We start from the raw sequence: 20,659 nt of genomic DNA, 5'->3' as shown, positions 1-20,659 counted from the left end.
ATTAGTTTGTGATTTATTTGTTTATTGTTGATTTTATGTATGATTTATTTTTTTATTATTGATTTTTTGTATGATTTATTTGTTTATTATTGAAATTTTGTATGATTTATTTATTTATTGTTTTTATGTATGGAATATTTATGTTACTTATTAGTAACATTAGATTAGATTAGAAAAGAAAAACATTAGATTTGAAAAACAAAAATTAGATTAGAAAATATAAATTTGTTATTATTTATGAAACGAAAACTTTAATTTTAAAAGATGTTAGTTTAAGAAAATGAGTGACAACCAAAAATAATATGTTAGTTATAAGTAACATTAGATTAGATATTAGGAAGTTATGGTTTTATGTATGGAAAAAAATGTTTGTTACCATTACGATTTGATTTTAGATTAGATATTAAATTATAAATATGATAGTATTGAAGTCATAGTTCAAATATTATTTAAAAGACAATTTTAATTATTTAAAAATTGTTCGTGAAATAAAAATTTGAAAGCATATTTATAAAAATTGTAAAATTGGTAGTTATTTTAGAGAATAATTATAATATTTAAAAATGTTAGTCAGTGAAAATAAAGATTGAAAACCTATTTTTAAAAAATTTAGATATTGTTAGTTTATTTTAGTGAATGATTGGTAAAGAAATAAAAATATTTTAAAATGTTAGTTAGTAAAAAAAAAGTTGAATACGTATTTTTTTAAAAATTTAGATATTGTTAGTTATTTTTAGAGAAGGATTGAAAACAAAAAATAAAAATATTTATAAATGTTAGTTAGGCAAAATAAAAATTGAGTACGTATTTTTTAAAATTTAGAAATTATCAGTTATTTTTAGAGAATGTTTGAAAACAATAATTAAAAATGTTAGTTAGTCAAAATAAAGATTGAGAACATATTTTTTTTAAAAAAAATTGAAATTGTTATTTTTAGAGAATGATTGAAAAAAAATTAAAGGCAATCATAAGAAAATTAAACATATGATATGTTACAATATTAGTTATTAAAAAATGATGCAGATAATGGTTAGAATTAGAGGTCTTGGTCAGACTTTAGGCCGAGCAATAGGAAAAGTCTTGGGGAGGAGAGACGCGAGTGACAATGATGCCCCCTAGCGGCGGAGGCCTACTGCATCAGTCCGTAGGCAGCGACAACAACAATGTGTAGTGGAGGACTTTCCTACGACTGCGGAGGAGGAGCAGCCAGAAGCACCTGCAGAAGAACCTTACTGATGTTGAAGGTTTTCCAGGCGAATCCCATGATACATCAGTTCTCAGAGATTTTGAAAATCACATTGCTTTTAGAGTCTGGAATGAAGAGGTATGTAATTTGTAAAAAAACATAAAGAACTTAGTTTAGTAGTTAAAATTTTTTAACAAAGAAATGAAGATGACTAAGTTCAGGAGGCCTGCTCTAGAGATTGAAGGCCTTGTGGTGGCGAGTGGACTAAGTCCTTTGATCGCCTATTCCTTAGATACGGGCGATCGAGGACTAACGTCTGCTTTTGTGGAATGCTGACATAAGGAAACTAGCAATTTCCATTTGCCCGTCAGAGAGGTGACCATCACCTTGGACGATGTCGCGTCGTTGCTACATCTGCCTGTTGTAGGGGCGTTCTATAGCTTTGAACTACTTCATGTCGACGACACTGTCGATATGTTGGCGGAATTACTGGAGGTTAGCGCTGCAGAGGTGAGAGCTAAGACGATTCAGTGCCATGGGTCTTATGTGTGACTATCATGGCTGCGCGACCTCTATGAGCTGAAGATTGAGGCATGTGACTTGATTGTAGCAGCGCGAGCGTATTTGTTGCATCTTCTTGGATGCACACTCTTTGCTAAGAAGAGTACCACACACGTGCACATGGTATTCTTGGATGCATTGTGTGACGTGACACAGAGTGGGGGTTATGCTTGGGGCGCTGCTGCACTTGTACACATGGATGATAATTTAAATGACGCGTCTAAGAGTACGGTGAGGTAGCTTGCAGGATATATTACTCTGTTACAGGTTAGGTTAGTTAAGATGTCACGAAAAGTTATTTCATTGAAGTTTATTCATTGAAGTGTGTTTTTAACAAATATGTATGTAAAATATATTTAGTGTTGGATCTACGAGCATTTTCCGTCCATTGGTTTCGTTGTTCCTACCGAGGATTACGATGAGAGGAGACCGCGTGCATGTCGATGAACGTTTGGCAAGGCATTGCCTGTTTTCACGTATTGGAGGTGTCTGGATAGACTAACCCCTGACGCGGTGTGCTGGATTTTGTATGGTGACCACCGTTTATCTAGAGAATTTGAGGTCATCTCATTATTTTTCAGTCATTTCAGATGGGGCCCCTTAACATTCATTCACCGACCGGAGAGGGTTATACGATCAAGCCCATTCTAAAACTTCATCACGACTAGCAAACAACTATAACACAATTCAAATAAGGTCTGTCATCAGTAAACATGATGTAATATAATTATTGTACCACCACCAACAACAAATTACACAAATACCTGAGAAGTATTAAATGCATAAGAGCAATCAACATGTTCTACTTTGACGTCAACATCTTCCTCATTTTCAACATTCATATCAATTTCTCCAGACATCATACTATCATACATCCACTGCTCTTCATCCATCTTAATAAAACATTAACAAATTCAATTCAATTGACACAAATATAGCTATTTACAAACAAAATTATTTTACTGTACATTTTCATTAAAATGCCATATAAATCTAATACATGTAAATACATCATCATTGACATAAAAATTTCTTTTATTAATATGACTATAAAAATAACTATCACCAAAAAAATTAATATCACTATAAAAATTAATATTACCAAATCAAATTTTCTATAATTACTAAAACTAATACAAAACAAATAAACAAACATAATAATAATTAAATTAACAATTTTTATAAAAAAATAACACAAAATCAATATAAATTAGCAATTATAATTTAATAAATAAAATAAAAAATAGATAAATCCGTATGCACATATGGATTGGCAATCCGTATGGTCATACGGGTTGATAATCCGTATGCACATATCATTTTTTGGCTTACCTCTTTTGACGAAAAATCGATCAAAACTCACCGTATACTCCTCACAAATGCACGTACACCACCAGAGAACAAATACACTTCCAAACCGCCCTTAACAGAAGCAACGTAAACTAAGTTATGGGAAATCTGTGGAAGAAAATGGCGCTGTAGAAATGCAAAAAGGCCGCTGCTATTTATAACCAAAAATACCATAAGAGTATTTTTGGTATTTTTGAAAGTTGTTAGATGCCTCAGCATAAATGTTGGGTGCCCCAAACATGCAACACCCAACTATCTATGAATGTAGTTGAGTTATTTAGGTCTTTAGAAACACATGTAAATCATGACAAAAAAAAACACATGACCAAGGAAAGGGAAAAATTAAATCAATCACGGACGAACATTTATGTGACTCAAGTATGTAAAAAAGGGTCAAATAATATTTCATTCCTATATAATTTTTAAATTGATGAAGTCGAGTGTATAATATTTAGGAATTAAAAACGCATAAAAAGTCCAAAAACAATGAATGGACATAATTTATTACAAGTAATTACCAATAACTATTCTTACTATTTAGATATATTATATGTTCATATTTGACAATTATAATAATTAATTATAATTTTTAAATATAGTATATAAATGTATTACTAATTATTTTTATTCTCTTTGTGATTTTAAAAAAAGTTAAAAGGAAAATAATTACTAAAAAAATAAAAAGCAAAATAATAATAATTTAGAATTCAGTTTTGGGAATACAAATATTCTCTCTACGTTTTGGGAGCACCAAATTCTCAATGAAGGTGCAAAAATAGTTTTAAAAATTAGGTGTGTGAATTCAGGTCTCCATTCCCGAATTCACATTTGCTACAGGATTGGGGGATACTTACGTTACGTATATAATTTTAGGGAAGGAATAATTTGGTAGATAAAAATGTTTAAAGGTACAGTTGCGTAAAAAAATCTCATTTTGTCACCTAATTTAATATCTGAAATACAAAACATTATAGTAGCTATAATAAGTTATTTTAAAGTTTTTTTACAACATAATTTATTATAAGTTAAAGCCTGGATTAAGGGTTTTTAGAAAAGTATAAATTATTTGATAATTTTGCATTTTTTTGTTTTAAAGCTCCTTTCAAATTAATAGTTGTTTGGTGATTTTTAAATCTTTTATAACAAATGCTACCACTCAATAAAAAAATATATTCATAAAAAATTATTATTTAAAATTATTTTAGTCAACACAAAGTTATTTTAATGATAACAAAAGTTTAACATATACATTTTTTATTTAAAAAATATCACATTATTAAAAAAATTTAATTTAAAAATTAACATTAAATATTATTTAATTTTTTATTATATATATTATCAATCAAATAAATTCAAGTGTAGTATCAATTAACAAAAACAATTCCAAGAATTTTTTTTATTAAAATTTCTGTTATTTTTCAATAATATTTTAGAAGATTAAAAATTTACTTAAACAAAATCCAATAGTTTTAATAGATATTCAAAATAACTTAATAATAATTAAAATATATAGGTGTAATTAAGAAATCAAAAGCTTAACTACAAGTTTCAATTTTAAGAAAAAAAATATGAAATATAAAATAAATTAAGGAATAAAAATATAAATCTTTTAAAATATTAAATTTTATTTAACTATATTATTTACTCAATTCAGTAATGTTATTTTATTTCATGTAATAAAAAATAAAAATAATAATTATTTTTAATTTTATTTTTTGAATCAATTATTTTTAATTTTGTGAAATAAGTAATTTTAAAAAATTAATACTTTACAATAAATAAACATAATTTAAAATTAACTAAAGTATATGATAATCATTTAATGGAGATCGAAACGGTGAGGTGCTCAAACCGGAAAATGAGTGAAAATGAAAAGAAAAAAAAACCATTTAAGTTGTGGTGGGATTTGATGAGGAATTTTTTTTTTTCATAGGAATTAAAGAAAAGACATGTATCAAATTATTTATAATAACTCATACTCAATCAACTGAGTTAGATTTTATTAATTTTGAAGAGAAATTATCTAAATAAGATCCTTCTCATAAGCAATAAAAAAACTCTCCTACTATCATATTTTATTAAAGGTTTGGTTCAACTTTAACTACTTTTTACCAATATAAGTTTTTACGACTGATTAAAAATTTAAAATTAATTCTCATATTTTGCGTAAATGTAATTAATGATCTAGATTTAATTATCATATCTGTCCTAAATGTGGGTTTAATTCTCCTTAATGCCAGTAAAATCTTACTTAGATGATATTTTTTTTTTAATTCAAGGACTATCCCTTTTTAGGAAAATCCCATATCATTCAAGAGTTTGTTAAATAGCTACAATGAGATAAATTTACTTGTAATTTTGACTTGTATAAAAATTTTCGAATAGATCTTTATTGACAATCATTTTTTTTAGCGGAACCTTTGTCGACAACCCTAACATCTCATTAGTCACATATTTGATGATATTAGATGTCTTTCCATTGTAACACTTTTTATTCATGAAAAAACAATCAAATGATTGCTCACGTATATGTTAAAAAAGACATGTCACATAAGTTGACACTAAAACAGAATTTGATAATTTATAAAAGAACAAAAACAAAATTCATTAAATTTATTAGAGACTAAAATAAAATATCAAAAATAAAAAATAAAATTATTATTTTATTATAGACTCAATGTAAAACAAAAATTTATTAAAAAATAAATACAAAATTAAATATTTATTAAGAATTAAAAACATAATTAAGTTTTAAATTATCCTTATATTATTGCATTGTTATTCTTTCTTTAACAAACAAATACAAATATATTACATCTTTTATATATATATATATATATATATATATATATATATATATATATATATATATATATATGTATGTATGTATATAATGTTTTAAAAAAAATACTAGTTCATAATAACATGAATTTTAAAGCAGTTGCTAAGAAACAAGTATACATATTGTTTATATATTCATATGTATTAATAGTAAATATATATAAATATATCTCTTAATTTATATGCTTAAATATTATGGTAAATAAAATTTCATGAACTACGATAAATTAATTTAATCACATATTTTAAAATATATATTTTAATTATTATTTTAATATAAAAATATTTTTAAAGTAATCAAATTTAGAATAATATAACATTTATGTATATAAGTAAAATAGAATTAAAAACTAGTGTTAAGTTAGTGTTTAATTAATATTAGTATTTATATGTTTATATAAATAAATTGATATTTTATGTAGGATTAATTATTATATTTATTAAATAAATATATATATATAGCTATTAAATTTAATGAACTTAAATGCAAGCTTTTTTTACGTCACGCATACGCACTGGAGCAACAAAGTCTTCGGTGAATAAATAGGCTAAAGTTTAATTCTTGTCCTCTATTCTTTTTAAATATGTAATTTTAGTGTTTTTATTTTTTAATTGAGATATTTGATCATTTATTTTTTAAAAAATTATGATTTTAATTTTTTAATTTTTTTAATTTTTTAACTTCTAGAAAGTTCCACTAAAGTGGGGTAATTGGAAAGAAGAAAGAAAAGTGAGAGTAATTGGACCTCAAGCCAATATGAAATATACAACTATTTATTTTCGTTCTACTTTTTTCCCCGTTTCTTCTTCTCTCGTCAAAATAGCACTAAGGATGATTAATAATGTAAATTAATAAACCTAACTATGACAGTCAATAAAACCAAAAATATAAATATTTTCCTCGCCCCCACAAACATGCGCTTTCAACGTTGACGAAGGCCTTAATTTCTTGTAACACGACGAATTAAGATTTAATTTTTTTGTTAAAAGCTGTTCACGTTTTTGTGGTGGCCTGTGTCATTAATCAAATGCCTAATATTGAATTTTTATTGATTCTTAAGTATAGAATAAATCACGTTTGAAAGAGAAATATTTATCATAGTGTTTATAATATGTGAAAAGTAAAACTGTGTCTCTGAATCCTTAGTGAAAGAGGACTTTTTGGATCTTTCATGAATCGTACTTAGGAGAATAGGCAGGAGGACATAACTTATTTTCCATAGAAACTTCCTCTAAAGTGGGTTATCAACTTTCCCTAATAAATAGACTTTTGGGTTTCTTATGCATGTTGTGTGGTATTAAGAGTCTTAGGCGGCTCCTCATGTCCCACGCAAATGGAAAAGAAGAAGAAGCAAAACAAACATATTCATTAGTATTTCGTAAATGACCAGAATCTTCTATTGTTCTCACTTGGTCGTACAAGTTATATATTACTTGGTCAACTCACGCCACGCGGCATTGACCACTATCAAATATATATACCTTCTCCCATTTCATCTTCCTTTTTCAAGCACCCTTGATTTAATTTCTTTGATGCATGCATGCTCCTTCTTTTCTTCTTATGACATCCAAGTGCATGATTAGAAATCAGGTGAAAAATCTTTTTTGAGACAAAAGTACTTTTATAAAAGTATCAGAACTTTTATTTTTGTTTTTATTCGTTGGATTGCATTGGAATGCGTATCATAATAATTTCAAGTGTAAATTAAACGTATATTTATTTGATTACTAGGGTTACATATTATTATACACATATTTATGTCTATATGTTTTATAAAGTTTGGTTATAAAATTGCATTGTAAGGTTATATATTATGGACAAGCTAAGCCAGTATAAACGTGTGTTCAACCAATTTGATGAGAATGGAGACAGCAAGATATCGCCGTCAGAGCTCCGGCAATGCGTGGAGGCCATTGGCGGGGAGTTGTCAGAGAAGGACGCGGAGGTGGCAGTGACATTGCTCGACAGGGACGGCGATGGACTGGTGGGGTTTGAAGATTTTGTGAGGTTTTTGGAGGAAGGGAAAGAGGAAGAGAAAGAGGATGACTTGAAGGAGGCTTTTAAGAGGTATGAGATGGATGGGAGTGGTTGCATCACACCCAGGAGTCTTAAGAGGATGCTTAGTAGGTTAGGTGAATCTAGAAGCTTAGATGAGTGTAAAGTTATGATTGCTAGATTTGATCTTGATGGAGATGGGGTGCTCACTTTCGATGAATTTAAGGTCATGATGTTGTAATAATGTGTGTATTGATTTGTTAATTTCCCCTGTTCTTTAATTTTACTAGTGATTGATTATTTATTTATTAATTAACTTTTTAGCTCTTGTTGTTTAAGAGGAAATAAAATGAAAAGAGTGGGAGAAATAAATTTAAATTTTGAATTGAAGAGATAATTCTCATACCCATTTTCTTGCTGGCATGGTTATCGAATCATGCATGCTGCTTGCCTAGGCATTAGTCACAGCATGCGATCTTCCTATGCTACTGCACTTTACTCAAAAGGAATTAATGGAATGACTTATAATTTTATGTAAGGAAAAATAATGTGCGAGTTTGTTTAAATTTATAAATAAATATTTTTTAAGAAACAAATAAATTTGTTTCTTAAAATAAAAATACTACTAACAATAAACTGTTATTTTTAAAATGAGATAAATTAAACACATCCTCAATTAAGTTTATTATATCTCAAAATATTATATTTAAGAATTAGTCGTTAACATCAGTATAAGTTTTTCTAACAAAATAAATATATAAGTTTGTATAATCATGGTAACAAACATGACATTCATGTAACCAATAAAGATTGATCTAATTGGTAAGATTATATTCATATCTCACAAGAATATAAGTTCAAATTTTGCTATCGATGTCAGGATCTTAAAATTTTATTGATAAATAAATATTTTTATGAGCGTTTAATGAGTCTTAAGACATGTTTTATTACGGTGAGTCTCGAGATTCAATTAACCTAAATTTTCGTTAAGAAAAGAAAATGATCATGTATAAAATATAATGACAACTCTATTAAGTAAAAGAGTGTATCTATTCCAAACATTAAAGTGTAATTTCTCCGGCTCTTTAAAAATGAGAAGATCTCTTATTTATTATACGGATATTATTAAATTCAAGTGAAATTTAAAAGTATAAATGAAAAGTAACATGTTTGAAATTGAAATTATTTAGTGCTATGCATGATGTATGTAACTGTTGTCCCCTAATAAAAATGTAGATTATTGAGGAAGAATGTGATCCATTTGAAGGCTTTGGGATTTTTGAGGTTATTAGTTTTATGTCGTGTATGGTTTTGATGAATGAAAGAGGGTGAAAGAAGTATGTAATAAAAATAGTTGAAAGATGAAAGAGAAAGGTGTTTGTTAGAGGTGAAACACAAAGTTGGAAGTTTTAAAAAATTATGGAGCCTCACACGAATTTGAGTCACCCCACTTTCATCCCAAAAAAGAGGTGAAAGAGTATGAAAAAACAATAAAAAGTAAGTTTGATACCTCTTATCATGGGTTGCCCAAATTAACCATCACCCCCTCGTTTATATGGCCACTGAAGAATGAAATCGAGTTGCAAATTTGTGCCATAATCAATTATGCTCTATAATTTATTATGCCTTCACTTTGTTTGGAAATTGCTCTTTGATGCCCTTTGCTTAAGGTATATAATTGATTATGCCGTTTACTTAATGGATTATATATGTCTTTAATTAGTAAAAAACAATACTTTTGTATCAAACAGTCACCGAAACATTTTTTTTTTTGTGTTGAGATAAAATGAAAATTTGGTTAATCATTAATTTTTTTTTTACTTACCTAATCACTTTAATTCAAATCTTTCATGGTTACACTCTTTTATTTCAATCAAACAATCCTACTTTCCACTTTTTTTCAACTTTTTTCATTCCTTTTTATTCTTTTTTTATTCCTCACACTTTCATTCTTCTTTATCCCTCTCTACCAAACCCAGTATTACTCTTGATGAGTTTAGATTTTCTTTTCATTCATGATGGGCAAGGCATAATGAAATTGGCATTGCTGGAGTGTGATTCTATAGCATTCATGCTATAACTTTTCCATATATAGAAAGGTCTGACAGATTAGTTACTAGAGGGTCATCAGGCTTTTGGCCAGCATTGCGTGTTCCAAATTCCAATCATATACGACCACTTCAACTTGATTAATTTAATTACTACATAAGTAGATACATGATATCAATAGCAGCTATGTTCATAAGTAGATTTGGTCCCCATGGTCAAGTAAATTATGCCTCCAGAGTTATGCCAAGATCCTGAATAATGACAAAAATGTCAGTATAATTTACATATTAATCAGGTTTTCTCATCTTTCTCGATCTACAATTGCTAATCTTTGGTTGAATCAGTTAAACTAGCTGTGTCTTTGATGGAGCATATATCAACATTGAGATAGAGGAAAATAAAAGATACTTCTCTGACTAAATAATTTTGTTACATAGTATCTCTTTTTATCTCCTGGGAGAGAAAAAGAACACAGTTTTCTATCTTATTCTGATTTGTTATGGTAATTAGATACATAAAAAAAAAGGACCAAGTACATGGCAAGAGCCAAGAGCCAAGAGCAATAGAAGTTTTTAGGTAGGAATTGCCTCTAGGCACTGAAATCAACAAGGATGTAGTATGATGGCCAAAAACTAGGATAGGTGGATTATTCAAGATTGTTTCCCACTGCCATGACCAGAGGTTTGCTAGAGCTTTCACACATTAACACGTCATGTTCCCCTTGTGGTAATTCCTCCACCAATCTTGATATCTTCTCAACAATTTCCCTTGCACTTGGTCTCAAAGAAGAGTCTTCCTCCACACAAGCTCTTGCAATGTTGGCAAGTGTCACAGCTGCATCAAATGAATAGTTCTCCCCTAATGCATTGTCTATCCAATCCCTTAGTTCATTCACATTTTCAGACACCAAAATGGACCTGATTTTATCTGTAAGCCAAATGCATCCTTCTCCCTTCTCATTAGGCCTGCTTATAGGTGTTTGACCAGACAAAACTTCCAACAAAACCACCCCATAAGCAAAGATATCAACACTTGGGGAAATTACACCTTGGTGCACATATTCAGGTGCCAAATAACCAAGACTCCAAGAGGCAGGGTTAGTGGAATAGAATTGAGGGTCCTCAGTGTCATTCTCAACACAACCAGCCATACCAAAATTCCTTATCTTGGCACCAAATTCTTCATCCAAAAAGATGTTCCGGCTCTTTACATTTCTATGCACATAACTTGGATTCATAACATGGTGCATATACTGCAAGGCACTGGCCACATCAAGGCAAATCCTGAGCCTTTGGCTCCAAGTCAGGAAACAGTAGCAGGAAGCAATGAATTGGTTCTTGATGGCTAGTCCACCATGGAGCCAATCTTTCAATGAACCATTTTTGGCATACTCAAAAACCAAAAATGACTCTTCTTGCTGCTCCCCCTCTAACATGCTAGTTCCAAGAAGCCTAAGTATGTTTGGGTGGTGGTGAATTGCATCATGGAAAAGGCCAAGATCTATCTTTGACACTACTACTTCTGCCTTTGTCCTTTTGATTGCCATGTTCTTTCCATTCAGACGACCGTGATACACTGACCCTTCAATGTGATTGCTTGAGCTGAAATCTTCAGTTGCTTTTCTCACATCCTCAATGGTGTATGTATCCAGCAACAACTTCCTCCGCGGCGTGGCGGCGTCGGTGTCCACAATTTTCACATCAAGAGCATCCTGAGACCCTTCAAATGAAATCTTCTTGTCACTAGTTGAGGTGGTTCTCACACTTTGGTTCAGATATTGCAGCTCCAAGTCCCCTTCCTTGCATGAATTCTCTTCCTCCTTCTTGTGCTTCAATCTGATGAAGAAAAAGAATGCAGCAAAAGCAATGCAGACTCCAAGTGCAACACCAGCTAGACCAATGCACAATTCAGTCTTCCACATTGGTGACTTCTTGTGTGGACTTGTTGTCACTGGGATGCTAGTTGTTTGAAAGCCAGTATTGGGTTCCTTGGGCTTAACCAAAGGACCTTCACTTACAGGATAAGAAAGAAGAAGCTTTGGTTGTGGTCTAACTTGAGATGAAAATGGACAGGAACATCTCAATGGAACAACTAATCTCACTTTGTCATCAAGATTCCAAGGTGACACACCAGGGTTGTTGTCCCTAATAGCCTTGCAAGTTGGCAAACCCTCTAGTGATTGAGCAATGCCATAGAAGCTCTCTCCTTTGATGGTGGTTTTGGTTAACTCAGCCTGAGAGAAGCCACCACCTATGCATTTGCAATGAATAGGTATAAGAAGAGGCTGGTCCTGGGAGAAGAACTCAGTGTCTGCAGAGAAACCATTTGCTTGTGCAATCACAAACTTGTTTAGTCCCAAATAAAAGGTGAGGTTGGAGAGAGAGTAGTAAGAGTTTGCGAAAAAGAGTGCAAATGTCTCACACTGGTTCTGTGAAACATTTTCAATGCAATGGTAGTAGCTGCCACTGCCAGAGGAATCAGGTGAAGTTGTCTCATAACTTAGCACGTCTTTGCCCAATGAGGGGACAAAGAGCCAAGGAAAAAAACCAAAGCCTTCATGTGAAATGCAATGATCATTTCTACTGTGCACATGGCCTATTAAAATAGAAGAAGAAGGTCCTTTCTTATTTTTTTAATACTAACTCTCTTGGAGAATGAATATTTATTTAATTTTTTTAATTTTTAAATTTATTTATTTTAGTTCTTATAATTAATAAATGGATTTTTTTAGTCTAAGTTTAATATGTGAAATTTTTAATTTTTGAAGTTTATATTTTAATTTTCAAATTTTTTTTAAACTTTATTGGTTAAAAAATTTTAACGCGAAAATCTTTTGAAAATTAAAATATAAACTTTAAGATTATTAAATTTACTTATTAATTATAAAAACTAAAAAGAATAAATTTAAAAATTATAAAAATAATTAAATCAAAATAATAATAACTAATCACTGAAACAAAAGATAACAGAATAGAGTATTGGGAATCACGAAGTTTATTATTATTATTATTTTTCTATATTTTGGCGCTGCCTCCAGCTGTTCAGGTGACTATAGCAAACACTCTTATAACTGACTGCTTTTAGAGGCTCCTAGGGCTTCAAACCTGCCTTTATTTGCATCTACTTGTGCATGTGAGGATGAGGAATTGGGGTCTCTCTTTAACATGTCATGCATATATGCAGGAGATGAAATTTCTCCATTGCACATTATTTGTCACTTTGAATGTTTTTTTTCAGTTTGTTTTTGTCACTTCAGAGAAATCACCAAGGGATGGTAATTAAAATGGCCTAACTTGCCTCAACATGCTTTCAACAACTTGCATTAAGTGGGGTGGGACAGATTGATTGACCTGTCAAAGAAAGTAAGTTGAAAAATATAACTCATAGGTTCAGCTACTGGTAAAGTTTAAGTAGGATACATGAGGTCATACTAACCACAATACAATCATTGTACACCAACAAAAAAATATAACTCATCTCAAAAACTAAAAAAAAATGAAAGTAAATTATAAAATCGCAGGTTAACTTGCCAAAAAAGAAACTCAGCAAAAAAACTTGCCAAAAAAGTGGGAAAAAAAATTAAGAAGAGTTTAATTTGTCAAAAGTAATGATGATATAAAATAATTTTATATTCTCCTTCAATAACAAATAATTATTGATATGACTTTTAAAATAATTACTATAAAAATCAATAATCTAATAATCTAATCATACATTGTGAGTTGTGATTGAATGATGTAAAAAATTTTATATGGTTAATATATAATTCTTTTTCTTATTAAAAATGAAAATAATATCAAATCATCTTCAATATTTTTTTATGATTGATCATCTAATCAATCTAATATCATGCAAAAAAAAAAAATCATTAAAAGCAATAAAAATGTGAATCAATTTCTAATAAATTATGATTGGTTATAGTCTTAGTCTCAATCTAGTTGGGATCTATGGCTCATACCTGATGTATTAGCATGCTAGCATTCACTTAAAAAAACTCTAATAAATCTTAAGTAACAATTAAGTTTTAAAAACAAGAAGAAAATGTAATTAAACATGTCAACCTCCTGCAGTTAAAAAAAGAAGCATGTCAACCTATCTTGAGTTATCTTTGACCCACCAAATTACCAAGTTAGCAGATTGGTGGACTAAGATGACTCAATTCACCTTATCTTTTTTTATTATCGACAAATATCAATCCACCTTATGATGTTTTGTGTGATAATTACATTCTAAGTTTTTCTATTAACGATTTAAAAAAATCATTATATTATCGTAATTTGTGTAATTAATAGTATTTTTTAAGAAATATATATTACCTTAAAAGATAATTATAATAGGAGACGAAGGAGTACTTACATACAAAGAGGGTAAAGATTAGCTAGCAGATTGACTAATTTATGTATTAAGTCCATGCAGACCATCATTAACTTTAAAATAATGCATAGCCTTTTAAACAAATCCAAGTGCGACAATGTTGGTAAGGTTGAGAACCTAGGGGGAGAATAGGATTAAAGACTTAATTGTCCAAGTTCATGACTTCTGAAAAGTATATTTGCACAAATTAATATTTATTAATCCTCTGGTTGGGATTAGGGTTGGACTCCGGGAAGAAATGGTCCCCATGGTTTCAAAAGCTATTTGATATGAAGCACAAGGTTTCGATCTAACTTTCTATGGCAACCCTATATATTTGCCTCGTTTGGACTTGTAAAATAACTAGACAATAGGTGTCTTTTGAATTGTGTTATGTTTTGTTTGCAAAATTTGCAATGGGACAAGGCGAGTTTTAGATAATAAGAAAAAGCTACTTCCATGAAGAAGAAGAAAACTACTTCCTCCACTTTCAAGACACAACTGGAAATAAGGTGGTGTAAAGTAGTGACTAAAAATTTGACATGTTACATCCGTTTAGATAAACTTCTCCATAAGTTTTTATAGAAAAATATAATAAAAAATGCAATAAACTTTTTTTCATAAAGTAAAATTAGTTTGCGTATAAATTCAAATAAGCTTTTTTAAAAAGAAACAAAAAATTAGAAAAATGAAAGTAAATTATAAAATTGCAGGTTAACTTGCCAAAAAAGTGGGAAAATAATATCAAATCATCTTCAATATTTTTTTATCATTGACCATCAAATAAAATCTAATATCATGCAAAAAAAATGCATTAAAAGTAATAAGATGTAAATCAAACTCTAATAAATTATGATTGATTGTAGTCGTAGGGTTTTTTTTTGGAAGACAAATTATATATCTATTGATATTAATAGAACCATAAATGTTCATCCAAATCATAAAAGTAGGGATACCAAAACCCCTGTGCATGATCCCCCCCCCCCCCCCACACACACACACACAAATATTAGACTTGTGAGTCCATCAAACAAACCTTAACCCTAGGATTACTACACCATGTAGAGAAGAAAATCCTAGGTTTAACTCCAATTCCATACAAGACCTAATGTCACGATATCACCTTGATATGTGATATAATCTCCATTGGTTCCACCAGCTAGTTCCTGAAGATATTAGCATTTCTGGAATTCCATATACACCACCAAGTTGCATGCCATAAGATAGATTTAACAGGTTTCACCTTCCTTCCACTCCAGCAGGTTCTTATAAATTCATAATGTTGCAGAATCCACTGTATTGGTTCCACCGAAACTCCCATCCACCAATACACCTCTTGCTAAATGTCATCCATGACTCTGCAAGATGAAAACAAATGATGACAGTCTTCCATAGCTTCATTGCAAAAGACACAAGAATTATCTATATTAATGTTCAAACCCCTTCTTTGTAATTGATCCCGTGTTGAGATTCTTTGTTGAAGAAGCCTCCATGAGAAAGTCAAAACTTTGGAAGGAATTTTATAGGACCAAAAAAGCTTATACCAAGATGCTTGTTGTTGTTGTTGTTGTGGACCCCCATAATATATCATTTCCAGCTTTTTGTATGTTGATGCAACTGGAAATGTATCTACATCATCTAACCAGACCCAAGTATCTTCCATATTCTCTCTAGTCACAAAGTCCTTCACCAACACCTCCATGTGTGATAATAACTCCTCCTTCCACACGAACAAAGCCCTTCTCCATCGCCATGACCACCTCCAGTGCCAAGCCTCCCAACTCCTCATATCTGCAATCAACCTCTCCTTATCCTTTGAGATGGAAAACAAGTGGGGGAAAAAATCCTTCATGGTGTTTTCCCCTAACCATCTATGCGTCCAAAACCTAGTTGTCACCACATTCTCCACTCTAAGCCTTACATTATTATAAAACCACCCTTGTTGTATTGATATCTTAGCATCCAAATTCATGATATCACGCCACCATAAAGACAAAGATGAAGAATGTAGATTTTCATATGGTAAATCATTAAATTGTCCATACTTGGATTTCAGCGAACCACACCATATTGCAGACTTATCATTCAGCAACCTCCATCTCCACTTCGAGAGTAGACTAAGGCTGAACATCTCTAAACACTTCACCCCCGACCCACCTTCATGCTTTGGCTTGCAGATTTGATCCCAGGCTACCCAGGAGATTTTCTTTGGTTGTGTTTCACCTGTCCAGAGGAAATTTCGTTGCAGGTTAATCGGTTTTTTTATCACATTCTTTGGAGCCTTGTAAAATGAGAAGAAATATAGTGGGAGGTTACTTAAAACAAACTTTAGAATAACTAGTCTACCCCCAAAAGACATTTGTCATGTTTTCAAGTTGATAGAGGGTTATCCAAAAGAACATAAGGACTTAGAATCATTTCATAAGTTGAAGGATCCAATAACAAGGTCTAAAGTCAAATTTCTACAAGAGATGATCAAGAGGATAAAGTTTTTTTTAACAATAAATTATTAAAAGTAATATAGTAATTTATTTTTTCTTCTTATTATATTATCTTTGAAGTGTTTATGGTATAAAATTATCTAAACATGATCTTAAACACTTACCACTAGAAAGGTAAATAAAAAACAGATACCTTATTGTTGTCTCATTACTTCAATCAAGGAGTTAAAAATCCAAATCTTGAAATTTTTACTTTTTTATTTTTATTTTTCACCTTAAATACCAACCTAACACCAAAAATCTTAAAGTTCATGTCTTTCTTTAAGAGTGTATTTTATAAGGACCCTCACAAAATATATTCTTAGGGAGGAATAATGAGCTTTAAATATAATTAAATCCTGATCTAGAATTAATCCCATGATTGATAAAAAAGATTGAAATTTGAGAGGATATATTGAGAAATTACTGGGAAGCCTAAGACTCTAATTACGAGGATATCAAATAAAAAACACAAAAAGATTATGAATAAAAATAAAACGGCCAAAGGCATAAACGTCACCAACAAAGGGTCTCCCATCAATGCAAAAGAAGCTTACATGGAGAGCACTATGTCTCCCAAGTACATGCAACTTTTTTATACATAAAAAGGAAAGACATATATAGCTGGACTTTCCAAGAATGAAAGATGAGAAGGGAGTATACAGATTACGGAGAATATAATCTGTGAAACAGTGTGGATAGAAATGATGCAAGTTGTGGAAAGTATATGGGCTAAATGAAGAGCAGACAAAAGAAGATTAACTAAAATGCATGGTAAAGTTAAGGCATGAAAGAAGGGCTAGGGATAGTTAGGTCCGAGGGATAATTTATATCCTAAGTTGACCACTGCCACTACTACCTTCGAAAAAAAAAGATTACCCACCGTCCATGCCAAGCCACATTGCATCCAACAAACCTTATCTCAATAAGTATAACTAATTAAGCATACTTTCTTCATGAACTCATCCTTTTCATTTTATGTGTGTTAATATCAAAATAAGTGCCTTCTTATGAAACCATTTTTCTCCTTTCTCGAGTATATATATATATATACTATCACTCATTAGTTCTTGGATTATGAAAATTACACCCATTATCTCTGACAATACATCTAGGGTGTGTTTGTAAAAAGTTCATCAAATCTCTTCTTGGTTTCTAGGAATGTGTTGAATTGATATTCAAACGTCTAAACAAACACGCTTGGTGCATGTTTGGTTTGCAATTGAAAATATTATAGTGCGTGTTACAATGTAAATACAACAGATAAAGCAAAATAAATACAAAAGTAAGGATCCTAATTTGTTGATAAAATTATTTCTGCCTCAATGTTAACGATGAAAGGCTCTTAATGAATCAAAGATTCTGAAATTTTACTTCTCTCAAAACATGAATGGGAACATATCTTTATTTAACCTAATGTTAAACCAAACACATCTTTAACCTTAATGTCTAGTACTTAAATGTGTATTTCATTGGTCATATACACCATTTCTATCACTCAATGACTAATGCTCCATTTGGTGAATGCAAAAGAGAGTGAAAAATGAGTGCAATTAACAATAAAATTTTGTGAAACTCACGCTTTTTACTTTTTATTTTGATTTAAAAGTTTCATCTCCTTTTTGTCCACTTTACCAAACATACAGTAAGTGTGTTTTTGAAAACACATTTTCCAATGCACAAACGAAGAAGGAACTCCAAGGATAGAGTTGAACTGAATTGGTTTCACACTAATATGACCGAAGCTACACCATTTAAGGACTAATCTCATTATTTACTTTTTATTCCTTTTGATACTTGGAATTGGCTTGAATGATTTAAAGCTATAATTTTAAAATTAACATGGTTGGTTCTCAAAAGTATGATTTATATACTCCTTGGTTGTGATTCTTGTCAAGTATGGAATCTTGGAAACTGGCAACGATACATATACAACATAAATACAGATACTATGATACAGTATTTGGTATGTTTTATTGTGATTTATATTGTCGTGCTGTGTTTGATTCAAGCATTTGATACATCTATCATATCTCTTCTTTTGAAATATCTCGTTACTTCTGGGAATCGGAGACAAAAAATAATGTAAATTTGTGTTGTTGAATAGGTTAAGGAGGTGATGAGGTTGGCATCTGGTCCAGAACCAATACATTTGAGGGCATTCTGAAACAGAAAACTCGATGTGATTGGTACTTTATCATAACGTAACGAAAATCTGATGAATGGCTTGGCTCAGATTCTCTGACCCATGCATTATTTTTGTACCAACTTTTAGCCTAACTTGGATTCAGTGAAGTCAAAAAGTAGTGGGGGTGTTCAAGATTAGAGAAACTAGGATTCTCGGGTATTCTTAAAATATTTTTCCTTGTATTCCCCCTACACACTTTTTCAAGAACTTATAGAATAACGGAAAGAAAAATTTGTGGCTTTTGATTATGCAGCTCAGGAACAAGCTTTTAAACATTTTTTGCCTAGTGGCTATCATCATATACATTTACCCTGGCCCCAAGACTTGACAACACAGCATAATTTTCATTGTGTTATTCACAGCATTAGTACCACCCTCGGTGTTCTCTCTCTCTCTCTCTCTAAATAAACCTTTTGCACAAGATGTTTTTTCATTATTACCTTGATGGTTAGTTAGTTTCAATTTTTTTTTAATCTTTCGATTTTTTAGGAAAAAAAAGAATTTAATTAATCTGAAATTCAATAAGAAGATAAATAAAATTTGATTAAGAATTATTTTTGTCAAAAATCAAATTTAAATAATACTCAAATAATTTAACCTTAACTTTAACCTATTAATCATTTCTGTTTAATCAATTGTTTGTTTGATAGTAGCATTTGAGTAAAGAAAAGGATTAGTTTTTTATTGTAATTTTTTATTCTAAAAAATAATGATTTTGTCCAGAAGTAAAATAGGCATTGTACAAAAAACAAATCATAAAAAAGTATCCATGAATATGGTGTGAGAAGGAAGAGAAAAACAAAACTCCCTTCGTGAACATCAGGTCCTGGAACAGAATTAGAAGCTAAAGATAACTGTTTTTTTTCTCAAAAGAACATTCAATTAAATTGGAAAGTTGAGATACATTTCAATTTGTTATCATTAAGACTATTTTCCCTATTTTGTTTTCAGTAAGGTTTTGGTTTTACATCCATACCAATTTGCTTGATGTTTGCCAAGGCTAAAAAGGCGAAGACAAAAAAAAGCCATGAAAATAGGTCACGCATACCAATATCTGTGGCATTACCCCCAAGATGAATATTACTTATTTTCCCCTCACGTGACGTAGAGAATGACTACAACAAACTTTTTAAAAGCATGTTTTTCCATATGATCAAAGTATGGGGTCTAAATTAATGGCATAATAAAGCGTGCACATGCACGTGAGAACACATGCTGCCCACTGTTCTTGGTAGACATAAATTTATGCTGATTTTGGGAGTAGGAGACAAATCCAATCCTAAAGACACTTCTAATTTGTTGTGTTGAGAATAAAGACAGTCACAAAAAAGGTACTAATAAAAATGGAGAACTTAAAATGTATGAATTCAGTTGACGAGAATGATTTAGCACAAATTGTGCCATAAGAGAAGTCAACAAATGTAGATTTAATTAAACTTCCATTTATCCAAGATTTCAAAGACATTGAAGGAGGGGAGATTGGGAACTGAAGATTGTGATCAACATCCATTTAATCAAGAAAAGCACTTATGCTACAGTGCATGTGTTGATAAAAACAAGTGTAATTGGTGCATCAATCCCAAACAAGAACAAGTACTTTCATGGAGAATTAGTTAATTACACTTGTATTAATGTATGTAGCCAAGGTAAGAGTG

The 20,659-nt window shown here is 30.6% G+C and overlaps 1 protein-coding gene and 1 pseudogene across 1 annotated transcript; one reads left to right on the top strand and one right to left on the bottom strand.

Annotated features, from left to right (window-relative positions):
* The first annotated feature begins 7,428 nt into the window (after nt 1-7,428).
* On the top strand, nt 7,429-8,257 carry LOC114390322 (putative calcium-binding protein CML23). The gene is made up of 2 exons (XM_028351023.1): nt 7,429-7,529; nt 7,743-8,257. Exon 2 carries the CDS (start codon nt 7,753-7,755, stop codon nt 8,173-8,175), a length of 423 nt encoding a protein of 140 aa, XP_028206824.1. The 5' UTR covers nt 7,429-7,529; nt 7,743-7,752; the 3' UTR covers nt 8,176-8,257.
* Nucleotides 8,258-10,403: 2,146 nt separating this feature from the next.
* LOC114391104 lies at nt 10,404-12,575 on the bottom strand (annotated as a pseudogene).
* Between the last annotated feature and the right edge of the window lie 8,084 nt (nt 12,576-20,659).

The sequence above is a fragment of the Glycine soja genome, chromosome 16 (assembly GCF_004193775.1).
Source record: "Glycine soja cultivar W05 chromosome 16, ASM419377v2, whole genome shotgun sequence".
NCBI lineage: Eukaryota > Viridiplantae > Streptophyta > Magnoliopsida > Fabales > Fabaceae > Glycine > Glycine soja.
Note: the sequence above shows the minus strand (reverse complement) of the source record. Positions and strands in the feature narration are given on the sequence as shown.

Excerpts from the sequence above, each read along its gene's own strand:
- LOC114390322 (XM_028351023.1), top strand. The coding sequence starts at position 7,753 with ATGGACAAGCTAAGCCAGTATAAACGTGTGTTCAACCAATTTGATGAG.